This window comes from Ictalurus furcatus, chromosome 15 (assembly GCF_023375685.1).
Source record: "Ictalurus furcatus strain D&B chromosome 15, Billie_1.0, whole genome shotgun sequence".
In the NCBI taxonomy this organism is placed as follows: domain Eukaryota; kingdom Metazoa; phylum Chordata; class Actinopteri; order Siluriformes; family Ictaluridae; genus Ictalurus; species Ictalurus furcatus.
In genome coordinates this window covers 22585575-22603074 of record NC_071269.1, presented here as the reverse complement: position 1 = coordinate 22603074, position 17500 = coordinate 22585575, and the positions used below count along the sequence as shown (strand labels likewise).

The window sequence follows — 17500 nt, the reverse complement described above, 5'->3', positions numbered from 1 at the left end:
GACGGGCAGCACCTGTGGAGGATGAAGCATTTTAACAGGCCGGTTTACTGTAACGTGTGTCAGAGCATGCTGCTGGGGCTGCGCAAACAGGGCCTCTGCTGCACATGTCAGTATCTCGCAGACTCGCCGGTCTTCAGCTCATTATTATAAATAAAGAGTTCATTTCATCATCAGCTCTCTGTCGTCCCGCAGGCTGCAGGTTTACCGTCCACGGGCGCTGCGCCAACAGGAATCCACCTCCGTGCACTCGCACCTACGTCAAATCCAAGAAGGACACTGGGGTGAGATTCCTCTAACCTCTCGCTACTGTAAAGCTTTCGGTAAATCACACAGCACTCGAGCATCGCAATGCAGAAACACGGTTTCTGTACGTGTAAAATATATCGTGTAAACGTTTTGGCAACCTAAAACGCATCCAAATAAAAAAAACTAAATACTGTATTAAGATATGTATGAGATCAGTATTGGCATTTCAGTTGATAAATAGTCATGCTAGCATTCTGGTGGAAGAGAACTAGCGCTAACTAGCGCCAGCTCTCTTTTACACACCACTGGACAAAACGATCAATTATCCTTCTATACAATCAAAAATACTTCCGATTCGTTTATGAAGTATTTTTGTGTCACACGTGTAACCTTACTGTTATTTTTCTCCTGTGTGTTAGCAAGGTTTTTAACATAACTAGCATGCTGCTATGACCCTGTCGCTAGCATCCAGCACACTACTAGCTATCTATAGTATAATAAATTATGGCACTAAAATTGATTGTGAATCTTTTAAACGCATGAAATATCCAGTAACGTAGAAGCTAGCCACGAACTGTTGTCAAACAGGGGTGGACAGATCATGGCTGATGATTTTTTTTACTAGGGGATTAATTATTGTGCGTGGATTACTGATGACCTTTTCCAAATCAGGATGTGGTTATGTGGAAATACTGACAAATCCAAGCAAAATAACGTAACCACCTCTTAGTAAAGATGCTAGCCAGAATTAAATAACACACTAAATGGCCAAATGTTTGTGGACACGTGACCATCACACCATATGTGGTTCTTCCCCAAACTGTTAGAAGCACACAGTTGCATAAAACGTCTCTGTGCGCTGTAGTGTTACAATTTCCCTTCACTGGAACTAAGACGCTCAAACCTGTTCCAGCGTGACGATGCATCTGTGCACAAAGCCAGCTCCATGAAGACATGGTTTACCAAGTTTGGAGTGAAAGAACTCGAATGTCCTGCACAGAACCCAACCCCGGTGAACACTTTTGGGATGAACTGGAACACTGACTGCACCCAAGACCTCCTGAACATCCCAACATCAGTGCCTGATCTCACTAATGCGCTTGTGTCTGAATGAGCACAAATCCCCACAGCCACGCCCCTAAATCTAGTGAAGAGCCTTCCCAGAAGAGTGGAGGTTATTATAACAGCGAAGTGGGAATAAATCTGGAATGGAATGGGATGTTCAACAGGGACGTATGGGTCTGATGGTCAGGGGTGCACAAACCTTTGTGTGTGTGTGTGTGTGTGTGTGTGTGTGTGTGTGTGTGTGTGTGTGTGTGTGTGTGTGTGTGTGTATGTATGTATATATATATATATATATATATATATATATATATATATATATATATATATATATATATATATATATATATATGTATATATATATATATATATACACACACATATATATATATAATGTATATCTTTTGTGCAATGTGAAGGCAGAAAACTACATCTCTTAGCCAAAATGTTTAGTCGAGGACATTAGAAACATTTTTAAAAGAGGACAATAATTTTCCTTAGCCTGTATTGCAGCACATTAGAGCTTTAATCGTTTTTGTCCTAACGATCGTATTACTCATTTTGAAACGTCGAACCAAAATGTAATAAACCATAATGAAATAAAGCAGGGGCTCGGCTTTGAAAAAGGGATTTTCCGTGATAGACAGACAGACACCGCATTGTTAAATAAGGGACGTGGGAGGGAAATTCTCAGGACATCCGTGCATCTAGCTGGTGATATAACCCTAAAACGCAGACCAATTATCCCATCAGAAGCATGTGGAAAATAAAGGCAAATAATTCAGCATAAGAGATTCTCAAGTACCACTGTTTTGTTTGCTGTGGTTGCCATGGCGATGTAAATGACTTCTGGAAAGTTCAATTGGGCGACTGCATTCCTGCGAAACACGGCTCGTCTGGCCTTGTTTTTCCCTAGGATAGGAATCCAATATTACATATTTATAGCATGCTGTGATTATTACTTTCTGTGTGTGTGTGTGTGTGTGTGTGTGTCCAGGTTTCAGTCCACGACTGGGTGAGTGGGAACTGTGAGTCTGGGAAGTGTGAAAAGTGTCAGAAGAAGATTAAGGGTGTGCACGGAAAAAGCTGTGTATGGTGCCATGCTACGGTGAGAACAAAGAAAACCGTCGCAAACAGATATTAAATAGTTCTAAACAGTTATAGTAAATACTGAATGCCATGCCTCAGCATGATTTCAGGCCATTTCTTGACAGTGATGGAAAGTTTTCAGGCAGCTGATTTGTTGTTGTTGTTGTCACTTCCTGTTCCAGCGCCATAACGAGTGTGCGAACCAGGAGCCTTCAGAGTGTGGCCTTGGCCCACTGAAAGACCACATTTTACCACCGTGGGCCATTTACCCAGTCATTAAGGTAGACGCCACAGATGTCTACATACATATATATTCTTTTAATCATTTTACGTCAAAGCTCCTCTGAGTTGTTTTGAATTGCTGTCTTGTTGCAGACTAGTTGTTTTTCATCTTGGAAACTATTTATTTTGGTAGATAAAATATGCTTCAGTTTTGCAGTGGATTAAGCGAGGAGGGCACTCTTTCTGTTCTTTAGGAGAGGCAAAACTGTGTGAAGAACGGCGCGTCGGACGACTCGGAGTACAACACTACACCTGATGGACAGGTACTGCAGGTGAGATTACACTTCATTACTCTTCACCTGCTTACGCTTACTACTCCTGAACATTCCTGAGCTCACTTGACCTTGGGTTAAAGTATATCTAAGGAATGAAACACTTAGAGGCTTGCTGTTATGTATTATATATTAATAATCGACACAAAGCTGCGTTTCTACTCTGAAGTTGAATATTTTTCTATAACACCATGTTCTGAAGTGGTTTTTTACACTCACGGCATTTTGGCAGACGCTCTTATCCAGAGCGTATTTCTCTTATTCTCTTATTTCTCTCATTTATACAACTGAGCAGTTGAGGGTTAAGGGCCTTGCTCAAGGGCCCAGCGGTGGTAGCTTGGCAGTGCTGGGGCTTGAACTCCTGACCTTCTGATCAGTAACCCAAAGCTTTTAACCACTGAGCCACCACTACCTTTTTTCTCCCTTTTATACCACAGCAATTTGTCAACCCTAACCATTTATTTATCAAACAGAGAAGTCAGTTACTAAATGCTGACACTGGAGACTCCTTCCGTAAACGTCAATTAAACATCTCCTCACAGGAAAATCAACCATATGAACAGTTATATATTTTTTAAATCGTTTTTTTTTTTTTTTTTAATGAAGTGTCTTCATTTAAGTTCCTGTTGAATGAGCTGTTACTACAGAAAGGATAACATATTACAACGAGCACGTTACTGTAAACCGTGTAGCTGGAACTACGATCAGAAACACCGCTATAGAAAATTCATCAACACCTTCTGACCAATCAGATTCGAGAATTCTACAATACTGTGGAATTGGATGCTTGGATTTTGAGACTGAATAAAAACGTCCTGTACGGTATGTATGTACACTGAGTGTTTTGTTGTCTTTACACAGGTCGTTCCAATTCCTAACACTCATCCTCTTCTGGTGTTTGTGAACCCTAAAAGTGGAGGCAAACAGGGTGAGAGGTGAGACCACTTCCAATACATTCTTCTTAAATGACTTTCACTCGCATTACATGCTGAAAGTATTTAAACAATTCGTACTGTGTGTAGTCGCGGGCACGGTGGCTTAGTGGTTAGCACGTTCGCCTCGCACCTCTAGGGCTGGGGTTTAGAATCCCGCCTCTGTCCTGTGTGCGTGGAGTTTGCATGTTCTCCCCGTGCTTCAGGGGTTTCCTCTGGGTAGTCTGGTTTCCTCCACCAGTCCAAAGACATCCGCTGTAGATCGAATGGCATTTCCAGATTGTCCATAGTGTGTGAATGGGGGTGTGAACGGAGGTGTGAATGTGCCCCAGCCCGTCCAGGGTGTGTCCCCTCGCCTTGTGTTTGTTTCTTCAGTTCTGCACAGGAGCTACAATGTTAAAGTAGCTAGCAAGGATCGGAATCCACCAGTTTAGCACTGTACTGCTGTGCTGTATGACATCATCACACGCTCATCTCGGATGCCTTTTTGGAGTTGTTCGGTATCTCAAAACGACTTTGCTTTCTAACACTATACGAGACACTGTTATGAGTAAATCTGCACCGCACTGGAGGCGATACACTCACCTGCCACTTTCATAGGAACACCTGTACACTTTCTCATTCATGCCACTTTATCCAATCAGCCAATCATGTGGCTGAAAAAACGAACTGTTTGCTCATGCTGTCGTAGCCCATCCACCTCAAGGTTCTCATCTGACCTCACTCATCAACACGGCGTTTCCTCCCACAGAACTGCCGCTCACTGTTTTTAGTTCTTCACGCTATTTAAACTTTAGAGACTGCTTGCATGAATCCCAGGAGATCAGCAGTTTCTGAAACTCTCAAACCAGCCTGTCTGGCACCAGCAACCATGCCAAAGTCAAAGTCGACGAGATCACACATTTGTTCCGCATTCTGACGTTTGACGTGAACGTTAACCCGAAGACTCGTCGTATTACTCGTCGTATCGCGTTGCTGTAGGGTGCAGAAGTATTCCTATTGAAGTGGTCGTTAAGTGTTTGTTAACCTCGTGGCTCCAGCGCCAAACTAATGAAGCAAACTCGAGACGCCAAACGTGTCTCGGCTGACGAGCGGAAAATGTAAATGTGAAATGTCGATGTAAATTTCCTTTTGAGCGCGCTATCGCTTTCACCAGTTCATTTTCATTTTGCTTTGTGGTCAGCTGTCAAGCGGAACAGCAAAGGTGCAACTCGAGAAACGTCTTACAAATACGGTCTAGAAACGAGACGCCGGTTTTGCTCTTTGAAATGAAAATTGGCTGGGGTTTTTTTTTTTGCTTGTTTGTTTGTTTGTTTGTTTGTTTTTGGCTATTTTGGCTCGCACACAATTGGCCCGTGGGAACTTAAGAAAGTGCGTCCTAGGTTTTTTTTTGTGTATTTTTCTTTCTCGTAAAGATTTTGCATTCAACTTCACGGATTTAAAAAAAAAAAAGAAAAGAAAGACGCAACCGCATTTTCCGAAATCTTTAATCACACAGCCGAATGATTTAATTTGCATTGACGTATTAATGTTCTATCTCTTCTTAACTTGAGCACATCTCTTTTACACCGCTCATAAAGAGCACATTTTATCGATAACATCTGATAGACTACACTGCTGTTTTTCAGTGAAATGTTTAAGGTTGTTTGATTTTTCTTTCTTTGTCTTATAGAGTTCTGCGCAAATTCCAGTACTTGTTAAACCCTCGACAGGTTTATAACCTCTCCAATGGTGGACCAGGACCAGGGTAAGACTTTTTCTCCATAAGAGGTGGTGTTCTCGTCCGTACGTAAAAACAAACGCATCCTTGATGAGAAATAACCCGATTTCCACACCTCCTTCCATATTACTTGGGCTAAATTATAGTTGAAAACTTGACTATTATCACTTGTTTTATCAAACTATAGCCTTCTTAGATGATAGACACATGCCATAACACTTCTGTACCATAGTAAAGCTGATTTAAAAAAAACAACAAATTCTATTAGTTATTGCGCTTGGCTTGTAGAACGCTGTCAATGACGTATCCTCTAGACGAGTCTCTTAATTAGTTGCTATTAATATATACACACAGTATGAAAACAGATCTCGACAGTTACAGCCAGTATAAATAATGTTCTATAAATAAATTCTTGATTCAGTAATGTGAACATGTCATCATGGGTCTCACACACACACATCCTGGTTCATAGGAGAATCGTGCTTGTGTGCTTGCCCCGTGTTAATTTACATAAGACATGCAAATTGATTACAGATTTTGATCTTGAAAAAAATTATCCAGTCTAAATAGGTCTAATGTCTGTTTTTCTTCCTTCTTCCTGGAGGGATTTCCCACCTGAACTATCTAATGTTTCTCAGTTAAATTCAGGGGCAGTCTGATCATCCCGTCCAGATAACCATCTCTGATTTTACACGTCTTTGTGATGTCATGTGTGTTGTGCTGCTGTTTGTTGTATTTAGTCTTATTTGCCTGTGGATTAAAGGAAAGACGCCAGTCTGTTATTAAAGCTTACGTTTTATTAATGTACACCTTAATATTATTGATGGAAATGTTCTAGAAATGAATTCATATGGTCCAATTGTGTGAAGATACCAATATACTGTGTGTATGTGTGAGTGTGTATGTGTGTGCGCGTATATATATATATATATATATATATATATATATATATATATATATATATATATATATATATATATATATAATGCAGACATCAGACATATGGATGCATAGGTAAAAATAATTTTAGAAACTTCCAGTATTCATTTACAACTCTCAGGATACGAGAGTTTTATCATTGAGAGGAACTGTAATATTTTTTGTCTGTTTTTCAGCCCAAAAAAAGTCAAAAAGTTGTTACTTTTAAACGTATAGTGCTAAATTATTAAAAAGCCAATGTTTAAAACTGATGAAATTAAGTTGATGTGATGTTTACGTGTGAAAAGTAACTTTTATTACTTATCTAACGCTTATACTTCTCTAAATCTATTTACAGTTAGAAGGAACCTGTTAGCTACTGAAATTGATGCTAGTCTAACCTGGCATTAGCGACGCAAACAGGCTAAAGTACTGTAGTTAAATATAGCTAGTTAACGTTAGCAAACTGGCAACACATCTAGGGAGGCGAAGGAGTTTATTCTTTTATACGAGTGTTTGCTTAGTCCAGCATATTGGAACATTTTTCCTGAGGTAGGGCCAGGGGCATATCGTCTTCACGTTCCAGACTGCAGTCCAGTGGCTTACATATACGGATAGCAGTAGCGCTAAATACATTGCGTAGCATGAGAAGGTGATGACTGATGATAAATTGGCACGATTCTTTATGTTATTCAGTTATTGGCTGGATGACGAAAGAAGAAACCTGTGAGATTTGAAAGAGAGTACGTAGAAGGTCTAAATAAAAACGCAAGGCGTAAAAAGTAACTTTTTTTTTTTACTCGTGATTCTAGAGCTGATTCTTCCATTCGTTCTTCTACAGTACGCGTGTTGCTCGTGTATTGTATATTCCTTCCTGACATGGTGACCTACATCATTTCTGACAAACCGTCTGCAAAGCTTATGCTTTGTTACTGAAAGGGAACCAGGAACTTCAGTTCCTGGTATTATATAACGGTAACGCAGGAGCAAAATCAAAAGGCTTTTACGTGAGCTGCCAGTGAAGGTACGGCGAGTTAAAGTGCAGACGCAGGCAGATTACTACTGCAGGCTTTAGTGAAGAGGAACCGCTAGAAATGCAGAAGGAAGTGCAAGTGGTGGCAGATATACAGCACACTGACGCAGAACAAAACATCTCACTCCATGTTTTCCTGTGGCCGAGATTAAAAAAAAAAGTAAAAAACGAACCCAACGAGCTAATTCAGTCATTGTTGAGTCACCATGTGCTGTACATTTTGGAGTCTTTCGTTAAAACTCATCTCTTAAATTCTCAGTGGTGGCGTTTTTGCAAGATCCATCCACTTTCATGTGAACACCGAATGCAGTGACGAAATGAAGCGCACCAATCAGAACGTGCAAATACACAAGTGTGTGAGATGTTCGCTACAAAGAACAATAAACACACAGTAGAATGCTTAAAGAACTGGTGTGGCTGCAGGTTTGTGTTCCAACCAGTCAGGAGATTGGATTAACTTCTGACTGTTTGGTTTCATGAATGATTTTGTATGAGGTAGCTACGGGGACAGTATTATATCCATATTGAGTTTGAACCACTCATGAACCGGATCTGTGCCACATCTGGGCCAGATATAAAAAAAAATAACATTCGGATCTGAGCAAGTTTAAGGCCAGATGCAATTTCTTTGTTAATATGGTCTGGTTCTAAATCTGTTTTGGAGCAGGTTCAGTTCCTGTACAGGAACATTGTGCAAAAAGACACCAAGGCTACCTCTGCTATACGGATCCGGAGCGGATCCGGACTGAGCGCAGCACTAGATTTAGCCCCAATCTAGTGCACGTCACGTTTGTTGTTTTTGGAGTCTTTGCTTCGGTTCTATTTGGAACCATCTCTGATAGAAAAACATTCTGGTTCTGCATAACACCTATATAGGGTTCTAGATTGAACTGTTTCCAATAGAATGTTCCAGCCCTGTGGAAAACAAACCAAAAAAAAAAAAACAATAGAAACCCTTGTAGAATTTGTAATGGTTATAATGGGAATTGTATTGGTGTTAATGGAAGCTCTAATGGTCAGTGTGGTTCTCTACTGGTAATTCGTTGTTTTATGTCTATTGTATACCCTTAAGGACAAATAATGTTAATAGTAATGGTTTTAACGGTTAACAGCTGATGGTTTGTAACTTTAAATAGTATTTGTACTGGAAACCGTGATGGTTTCTCTTGTTTTTTTTTTCCCAGCAGGGAAGTGATGGTCTCTCCTTGAACTTTTACTTTATTTTCACGGCGAGTCCGTTGCTGTATTTCCCCAGCTGTGAAAGCTATTCGATACACACTTTTGATTTTGTGTGTAGTAAATAAAATTGGCTCGACTGAATCTGAAATCAATAAATGAATAAAAACTGACTGTCTTTTTTTTTCTTCTTTTTTTTCTTCCCCCCTCACCAGGTTGAGCTTCTTCAAGGATCTTCAGGACTACAGAATATTAGTATGTGGAGGTGACGGGACTGTGGGCTGGATCCTCGACGCCATAGGTTAGAATTAAACGTTTTTGTTGTTGTTGTTGTAATCTTTCATAGTGAATATGACGACAAATAAACCTTTGCTGGACACTAGATGGCGCACTCAGATAGTCAGTTTGTATTCGTATTGTGTGTTATTCGGTGGTGGTGTAAATAAATTTTTGACCAATCAGCAGTGAATAACATGGGGAAAAGTAAAGTGTTACTCATGGACTGTTTGATATAAGGGACATCAGAAGACATTGTGAAAGGTTTAAAGATACAGTGGCTATTCTTGTAGTGCCAGACCTCTTACAGCCATGATTGAGAGGAGAGAGCACTTTTACGGATTTTTTCAGTCTGTAATTACTTGATGATTTCTCTTCAAATTATTATAATCATCCAATCTTACAAAAATCAGAAGAAAAGCGCTGAATATCCAGATAATCACCGTTAAAGTGCAGCAGAAAATGTTCTGCTTTAATTCTGATTCATCACCGACTCGTCATTTCTCTCACCCTCTTATAGATAAGGCCAACCTGACAGTGCGTCCCCCAGTGGCCGTGCTTCCTCTCGGCACAGGAAATGACCTCGCGCGGTGTCTGCGATGGGGGGGAGGTAAGAACATGTTTTCAGTGATGTCGTTGTTTAGATTTGCTCGTCATGTACTTCATTTCAGCACATATTCTCATAGCGGTTGGATTTTCCAAATACATGCTTATCTCCTCTGCTGTATAAATGATGTTATTAAGTTGCTTCTGGATATTTTATGCCAAGTCTCAGCCTTACAAGTTGCAAGTCCATGAGGGATCTGAATCTACAGCCAGATTTCCAGTAAAGCTGCACCGTGACCGCGTCTTCTGTTGAAGGCGCTATGCAAATCAGATCGAACCGAATTCATTTGAACTGAAATCGCATGTAAATGTAAAGCTTTGGGATGTGTACAGTCAGAATTATTTGGACAGAGTGTTTTCAAAGAGGAGACTTTGGTTCCTCGTTTAAAATTTCGGAATATCCGAGGGACCGCGGCCTAATTTCTTCGATGCGATGACATCATACCGCGTTCGGTTTTTCATGTCCAATACAGTTGGTACGTCCCGATTCGCATATTGTCCGTCCTAAAAATAAAAGATATACATCCAGACTGAACCAAAAAGTAACACAACAAATAAAAATAGAGACATCCAAAATTAATCAAAAAATGCTTCAAATAACACAAGAAAGTTTGTCAGTGAGCTCGAGGCCGTTCTCATACCGTATAATACTGCTCCCGCAACTGGGGGAAACTATCACCGTGGATTATCGGACGACCTCTAGCCTGTACAGTACGGCAGTTTGAATAACATGTGAGTGTGTGCGTGCAGGTTATGATGGCGTGGACCTGAGCCGTATCCTGAAGGATCTGGAGGCCAGCACGCCGGTACTGATGGACCGCTGGAGCGTAGAGGTGGTGACGGAGGACAGTCAGGAGCAAGGAGACCCTGTGCCTTATGAGATCATCAACAACTACTTCTCCATCGGAGTGGTGAGAGAGATTTAAAATAATAATAATAATAATAATAATAATAATCAATTCCTCATCACTCATCAGCTGGCAAATCCGAGACCTTTAAGAGTATAGTAAGAGTATATTTTAGATCATGTGCCTGAAATTGTCCATATACTACACTACATTATTCATCACACACACAATATTATTACTGACGACACGTTAATACGACGATGTGACTTTGTACGCTTACACTAGTGTTTATTCTTGGTGTTGCAATAATAATAATAATAATAATAATAGTAATCTAATCTTATTTACATGCATTTCTCAAAAATGGTCGAACTGAACCACCAGCCAGCATTTAGTATTTTATAGTCAGAACTTCCTCGGACGCTCGTTTATTTATCTGATGTAATATGATCGTGTTTGTTTTTGCAGGACGCGTCAATCGCTCACCGGTTTCATACCATGCGTGAAAAACATCCGCGGAAATTCAACAGCAGGTGGGAGATTATTATAATTCTGTTCGATTGCCTTTCACGTGAACGATAGTACGTATATCATAGATTACCACAGCACTTTCGACAGAGCTCGAGATCGCATTATAATAATGTACTTGTTCTGATACGTGATCGTTTCTATAGCAACAACACATTCACAGAGACTTGTATCTGGTATTGTATTGTATTATATTATTATGTCGATGATCTCGTAACATTTTTGGAAGGAGTCTCCGGTGTCAGCTGTAACTTTAGACTTCTTGACACACGAAACTTAAAGTTGCCTGTTAATTTTCTTGCATATATATATATTTTTTTAATAGCTAGCGTTGGCAAATTCCTGTGTTATAAGAGGAATAAAAAAACTTTGAGACGTGCTGTTATAGAAAAACGATGGAAAAAACTTCAGGGTGGTAACAATAAACTAGCTGCATCACTCAACCCGCGTTGTTGATTATTTTCCTGTAACAGCACGTCCTAAAGTGTTGTATTCTTTTTGCGTTGCACCGTTAATGTTTATTTCCTTTAATATCATCAGGAGAGGAAGCTATTTAGGTGTCACGACATGGAAATGAATTATTCATGCTTCATGTATTCACAAACTGAAGCAGAACCTTTGCAGCTGAACTACTGAATGCTTCGAAATCAATATATTAAGCTCTGGTCAATTCACCAAAATGTCACGTTTACGCTTTAATGTCTCAGGTAGCATGGGTGCAGCATGGCACGTGTAAACACTGAATGTTGTTAGAGTGTGAACTGCGTGACGTTATGTAAATCTTACTGTTTTGAATTCAGAATGAAGAACAAGCTCTGGTATTTTGAGTTTGCCACGTCGGAGACGATCTCAGCTTCCTGTAAAAAACTCAAGGAGTGCCTCACCATAGAGGTAAGATTGAAAGATAAATCTTATGAAACATGACACAAATGCTAAAAGCTTCAAAGCTAAATTCCTCTTTAAAGTGCACCTATTATGGTTTTTACATATATGACCTTTCATGTAGTGTGTTATAGAGCTGTTAGTGAATGTAAAAACGTCTGCAAAGTTTCACAAATCGAAGCGCGCGACAAACGGGGTTATCGACTCCCGAAAGAAGGAACCGATTCTGAACAGCAGAAACGACTCGTTAGTGATTCCAGACTTTACTTCCTGTACTGACCTACGTAGGTTTGTAACAAAAAGCCCCGCCTCTGGTCTTCATCGGCCGCTCGTGAACAGACAGAGCTGATACTAGTTACGGTAGTGGGCGTTTCCTGGGACATCTGACCAATCGGAGCAGATTATGCTGTCTGAAAGGAGGAGTTTCGAACGAATCATTTAGAACGGATCACGAGTCGTTTATGACACTGGGGGGTGGAGGGGGTGGGGAAGGTAATGCTGCAGTTTAAATTATGAGCACGTTAAAGTGTTTTTTGACCTCGGATGCACGTAGATCTATCGTATGAGACCTTTAAAACAAAATTAGACACGTTTCAAAACCATAATAGGTGCACTTTAATGACTAGATGGAAATGATCTGCTGCTGTCAAATGAGTATTCAATTCAACAATTACCCGTGTATCGGAAAATACACTATATCAGCTTGAAAATGAAATAATTCTTTAGCGAGAGAGGGAATTTGATTGAAATGTCATTCCTAAACATTTGTCTCATTCATGATTGTGTTTTTAGATTATTATAGTTAGTGTGTGTCGTTCACCTGGAAATGTGAATATAGCACACCTTTAAAAAAAAAAAATAATAATAATTTAAGGTACATATTTGGACCTTAAGGGTAATGAAAAGCTGGTTCCACTTAACAGTGTTCCAGGTCCACACACCTTACGCTTTTGTTTCATAGTGGTGCTTAACGTTACCATTAAACACATAAGCTTGGTGCTTCGGTTAGGGAGAATAAAAGCAAACTTGTCTTTAAACACACGGTTTTAAAACACGACATTAAGCAGTTAACTCGTTAAGGAACTGGTTCTGTCCTGTGCAGTGTTGCGGCATTCAGCTGGACCTCAGTAACGTCTCCCTGGAAGGCATCGCTGTCCTCAACATTCCCAGCATGCACGGCGGATCTAACCTGTGGGGCGAAGCCAAAAAGAGCGACCGAGCGAACCAGGAATTGCCCGAGGTTATCGTGGATCCTGAAGTCCTAAAAGTCAGCCCTCAAGGTAGGACTAGTTTAGGGACTGTATTTTATCAGTGTTTCTACTCAGAAACATCAAGACAGACACATGGAGTTATTCCCAGACAGCTTGTAAAGGATGCTTTATTTTGAGAATTTAAAATCAGGGCCACGTCGTTGCCAAGACAACAAGACTGTAAGCTCCAGTTAGCTAAGGAAGGAATAAAATACCGGGGGGTGTGCTGTTATGGGACAATAATCAACAGTAGGATGGCGTGATGTTGCCAGATGTGAAGCGGAGTTACTGTTACCACACCAAAGTTGATTATTACAGTAAACATTGAATCATGAATGGGGTTTGTTCCTCTTATAGCACAGCAATTTGCCAGTGCAGGCATTTTGTATTTACTAAAGAGTGACACGTCGTACTGGGACTACTGTCAGGGACTGGCCAATCAGATTGGAGAATTCAACAGTGCTGTGATGTAATAGAGTGGAAATTATTGCATCGATACACTTGTGTTTCTATTTTGGTTCATTTGTGCTCTGTGTCTGGTTTTTCCATCAATCTAGACGAGCTCATTTCTGTTGTAATAAACTTCTCAGGTGCAGTTGAAAATCTAAAACTTAACCTCGTCGAAAAGATGACGAGTAGTAAATCTGTCACACGGCATTTTAATCTCGGATGCGTGAAGCAAAAGAACGTGTTCTCGGTGTTGGTTGTAGAACTGGATTCCCAAAAAGGAATGATTTAGCGCCGTATTTAGCTGATCCGATAACATACGCAATAATGTTTGTGTCTTTAGACATGAGCGATAAGCGTCTGGAGGTGGTGGGACTGGAGGGAGCGATGGAAATGGGACAAATCTACACGGGCCTCAAGAGTGCTGTCCGGCTCGCCAAGACCTCCCAGATCACCATCAGGTCAGCCATCTCAAAAATCCCATTTAGTTTTTAATGTAGTGTTGCCCTGAATACGCTGTTTCACATAACAGATGTTTATATATAGTCCACTAGACACAATAAGAACTGAATTTACACAAATGAACCAGTTCAGACGTTTACACACGCTCGATTCTTAATCCCGTGTGTCGTTGCCTGGATGATCGACGGCTGTTTTGTGGGAGTTGTTCACGAGTCCCTTGTTAAACTGCCCACTGTTCTTCAGAAAAATCCTCCAGGTCCTGCACATTCTTTACTTCTCCAGCATCTTCTGCCTATTTGTCCCCTTTTCCAACAGCGACTATACGATTTTAAGATCCATCTTTTCACACTGAGGACGACTGAGGGACTCGTACACGACTATCACAGAAGGTGCAAACATTCACTGATGCACAAGAAGGCAACACGATACATTAAGAGCCAGGGGGGTGTAAACTTTTGAACAGGATGATCGGTGTAAATTGTTATTATTTTGTTTAAAGATCTGTTTTTCATTTAGTCCTGCCCTTCAGAAGCTACATATGACAACAAAATAATGTCAATTTACACCGATCATCCTGTTTGAAAGTATACACCCCCCCCAAAACCCCACCCCACATGCCCCGGTTCTTACCGTATCGTGTTGCCTTCTTGAGCATCAGTGAATGTTTTCACCTTTTGTAATAGTCGTGTACGAGTCCCTCAGCCGTCCTCAGTGTGAAACGATGGCTCTTCAGTGCGCAGTTCGCCATTAAGACATGTTACATACATTAAAACATAGACCGTCTATATGCATAGAATGTTTAAATATGTACATTACAAAAGTAACTGCTGTAGTGCAGATATATTTTCGTGCAGTACGTGTTGGCTTCAGGACGATGCAGTGCAAATAATCATTAAGTCAATGAAATGAGCCCATTCAGTGAGCACTGATGCGACAGTAAGCATCGACATGATCGTCATGTGACTCCACAATTCCAAAATGGCGGAACTTACTGTGATGTGAATCTATTTTAATTCCGTGTTTTACTGCTTTGTATGGTGTATAAGCATCCTGAGCAAGAAAGCAGATTTTTAATGTTCATGTTCAAAACAAACAAATTGGGCGACATGCTGTGACATGTCCAGGATGTCGACCCCCTGCAGGTTTGTCCGGCTCGTAACCCCAACCCCCCCCCTTTTCATTTGCATACACCGAATAGTCGTCAGTTCACACTTAAGATGGCGCTGCTCTTATGTCATGCGTAGAACATGGTTAAGAGTCTCATAACACTGAGGATTTACAGCAGTTTTTTAAAATCCTGAACTTTTTACACTCAGAACCGCAGTGCAACTGCTAAAACATTGATTTAAACTGATCAAAAAGTATTATTTTATATTTAAAAATTTTTTGTTGTATTAAACTTTATTAGATTCAAGACATTATTTCAACTCGTGCACGACCAGCCAATAGGATATATCACTGATATAATATTAAATGATAGTATAAGCATATACAGTCCCCTCCAAAACCATTGGGACGGCGAGGTCAATTCAATTGTTTGTGCTGTACACCAAAGACATTTGGGTTTGAGATCAAAGGATGGATATGAAACGAGGGTTTAGAATTTCAGCTTTTATTTCCTGGTATGTACATCTAGATGTGATAAACAACATAAAACATACAACCTTTTTGTATCAGACCATCCAATTTTTAGGTGAACAAAAGCATAGGAACAGATAAGACTTGAAGTAAACTAAAATAACACTTAATATTTGGTTGCGCATTCCAAATTGTCGTTATTGGCCATGCCCAGTGTTTGTGCAGTGTCTCTGATTGATTTTCCCTCTTTTCTCAGCTTCAAAATGGCTTGCTTTTCTCCCATAGACAGCTCTCTGATCTACATGATGGTTTATCCTTTTTTTTTTTTTTTTTTTTAACAACAAATGCAGTCTTCACAGGTGAAACTGAAGGCTAAAACCAAGAGTAGATATTCAGAGCTATTTATTGTTTAAACAATCAATCTAACAGGACACACCTGGGTAACAAGAAACACCTGTCAGTCACATGTTCCAATATTTTTGCGCGTACAAATCGGGTGGTCTGATACAACATGTGCTATGTTCTATGATGATGAACAGCTCTACATTAGAAATACCAGGAAATAAAAGCTGGAAATTCTAAGCTCCCTTCTCATATTCATCTTTTGATCTCACACCCAAATGTCTTCAGTCTACATTACAGCAAAATCGAACGAACCGGCCTTGCCGTTCCAATAGTTCCGGAGGGGACTGTAATAATTTACCATCAGCATTAAGTCGTTTTTATAAAACACTGTAATAAAATCCCAGATTAAGGTTACATGGCACAGATCTCACTCGGAGACTCACGAAACGAATCACTACTGCTGTACCAACATGGTTAGTTCTATAATTTGCTGCATTCAGTATAATTGTGTTTTATAAATTGCTTGTATTGCTGACTAACAGGACAACCAAGGCCCTGCCCATGCAGATCGATGGAGAGCCGTGGATGCAGCCGCCGTGTACTGTAAGTGTCCATTAGCAGCTTTTAACTGCTAATTATACTTTGTAATGTCTTTCTTGATGGACTGTAAGCCAAAGCGCAATCACTGAATGTGAATAATTATACTTTCAGAAAGGTTTGGACTTGTACCTCAGGGTATTTAAATATTAATCTAATGCTCTTCAATACATTTCCATGACTTTTCAGCCCTTACATTCTTTTACTTAGATCGTCCAAGTATGTACATGTGACAAATCTCAAAGATCATGAATTATTTATTTCTCCCTTTGGCTCAGCTATGGATTTAGTCCATTACATTTTTATGAACTATATTTTAAAACACTTACAGGTTTTGAATCATTGATAAGGTGAAGGAGATGTGTATTTAGCAGTTTTGGAAGGAGTCTCCAGTGTTAGCGCTTTATACCATGGGTCCCCAAACTTTTCCAGGGCAAGGCCCCCCCAAATGGCATTAACAATTGACCGAGGCCCCTCTTTTGCAAGATGTCTTTAAAACACATTAAAAGCACAGACTTCTGAATATATCCCCCTTTTTTTATTAATAATATCGTCTTACATCTTTACATTATATTACATTAGGAATTGATTGTGTGTGTGTGTGTGTGTGTGTGTGTGTGTGTGTGTGTGGTTGTCTGAAAGTGAGAAAGAGAAAACATATATTTATCTATTATTCACACCAAATTGTCGAGGCCCCCCGGGCGCCCCCTGGTGGCCCCCAAGGGGACCGCAGCACCCACTTTGAAAACCACTGCTTTATACAGTACCGATCAGAAGTGAAGCTGGATGTGACTTGACGTTTTGTGACACGGGAAAGTGCTTCACAGTTTTTTTTCAGTAACTTGACTATGGGATTCAATTTGTGGCAAAAGTAGTGAACGTAACGTTTTAAGAAACAAACAAAAATATACACTGAGGCAGAAGAAAAACCCTCGGAAACTGAAAACAGTG

General features: G+C 40.2%; 1 protein-coding gene across 2 annotated transcripts in view; it reads left to right on the top strand.

Moving 5' to 3' along the window:
• The window catches only part of dgkaa (diacylglycerol kinase, alpha a), a 51402-nt gene that overhangs the window by 32634 nt on the left and 1268 nt on the right, over window positions 1-17500 (top strand). For both annotated transcript variants that reach the window (XM_053642932.1, XM_053642933.1), the window contains exons 9-23: window positions 1-106; window positions 193-281; window positions 2306-2416; window positions 2580-2678; window positions 2874-2951; window positions 3813-3886; window positions 5556-5630; window positions 8946-9031; window positions 9527-9616; window positions 10363-10523; window positions 10929-10993; window positions 11789-11879; window positions 12973-13150; window positions 13911-14028; window positions 16495-16555. The exon at window positions 1-106 is cut by the window's left edge and continues 12 nt beyond it. In XM_053642932.1, the coding sequence (XP_053498907.1) occupies window positions 1-106; window positions 193-281; window positions 2306-2416; window positions 2580-2678; window positions 2874-2951; window positions 3813-3886; window positions 5556-5630; window positions 8946-9031; window positions 9527-9616; window positions 10363-10523; window positions 10929-10993; window positions 11789-11879; window positions 12973-13150; window positions 13911-14028; window positions 16495-16555 (1482 nt within the window). The remainder of the gene's footprint in view (window positions 107-192; window positions 282-2305; window positions 2417-2579; window positions 2679-2873; window positions 2952-3812; window positions 3887-5555; window positions 5631-8945; window positions 9032-9526; window positions 9617-10362; window positions 10524-10928; window positions 10994-11788; window positions 11880-12972; window positions 13151-13910; window positions 14029-16494; window positions 16556-17500) is intronic.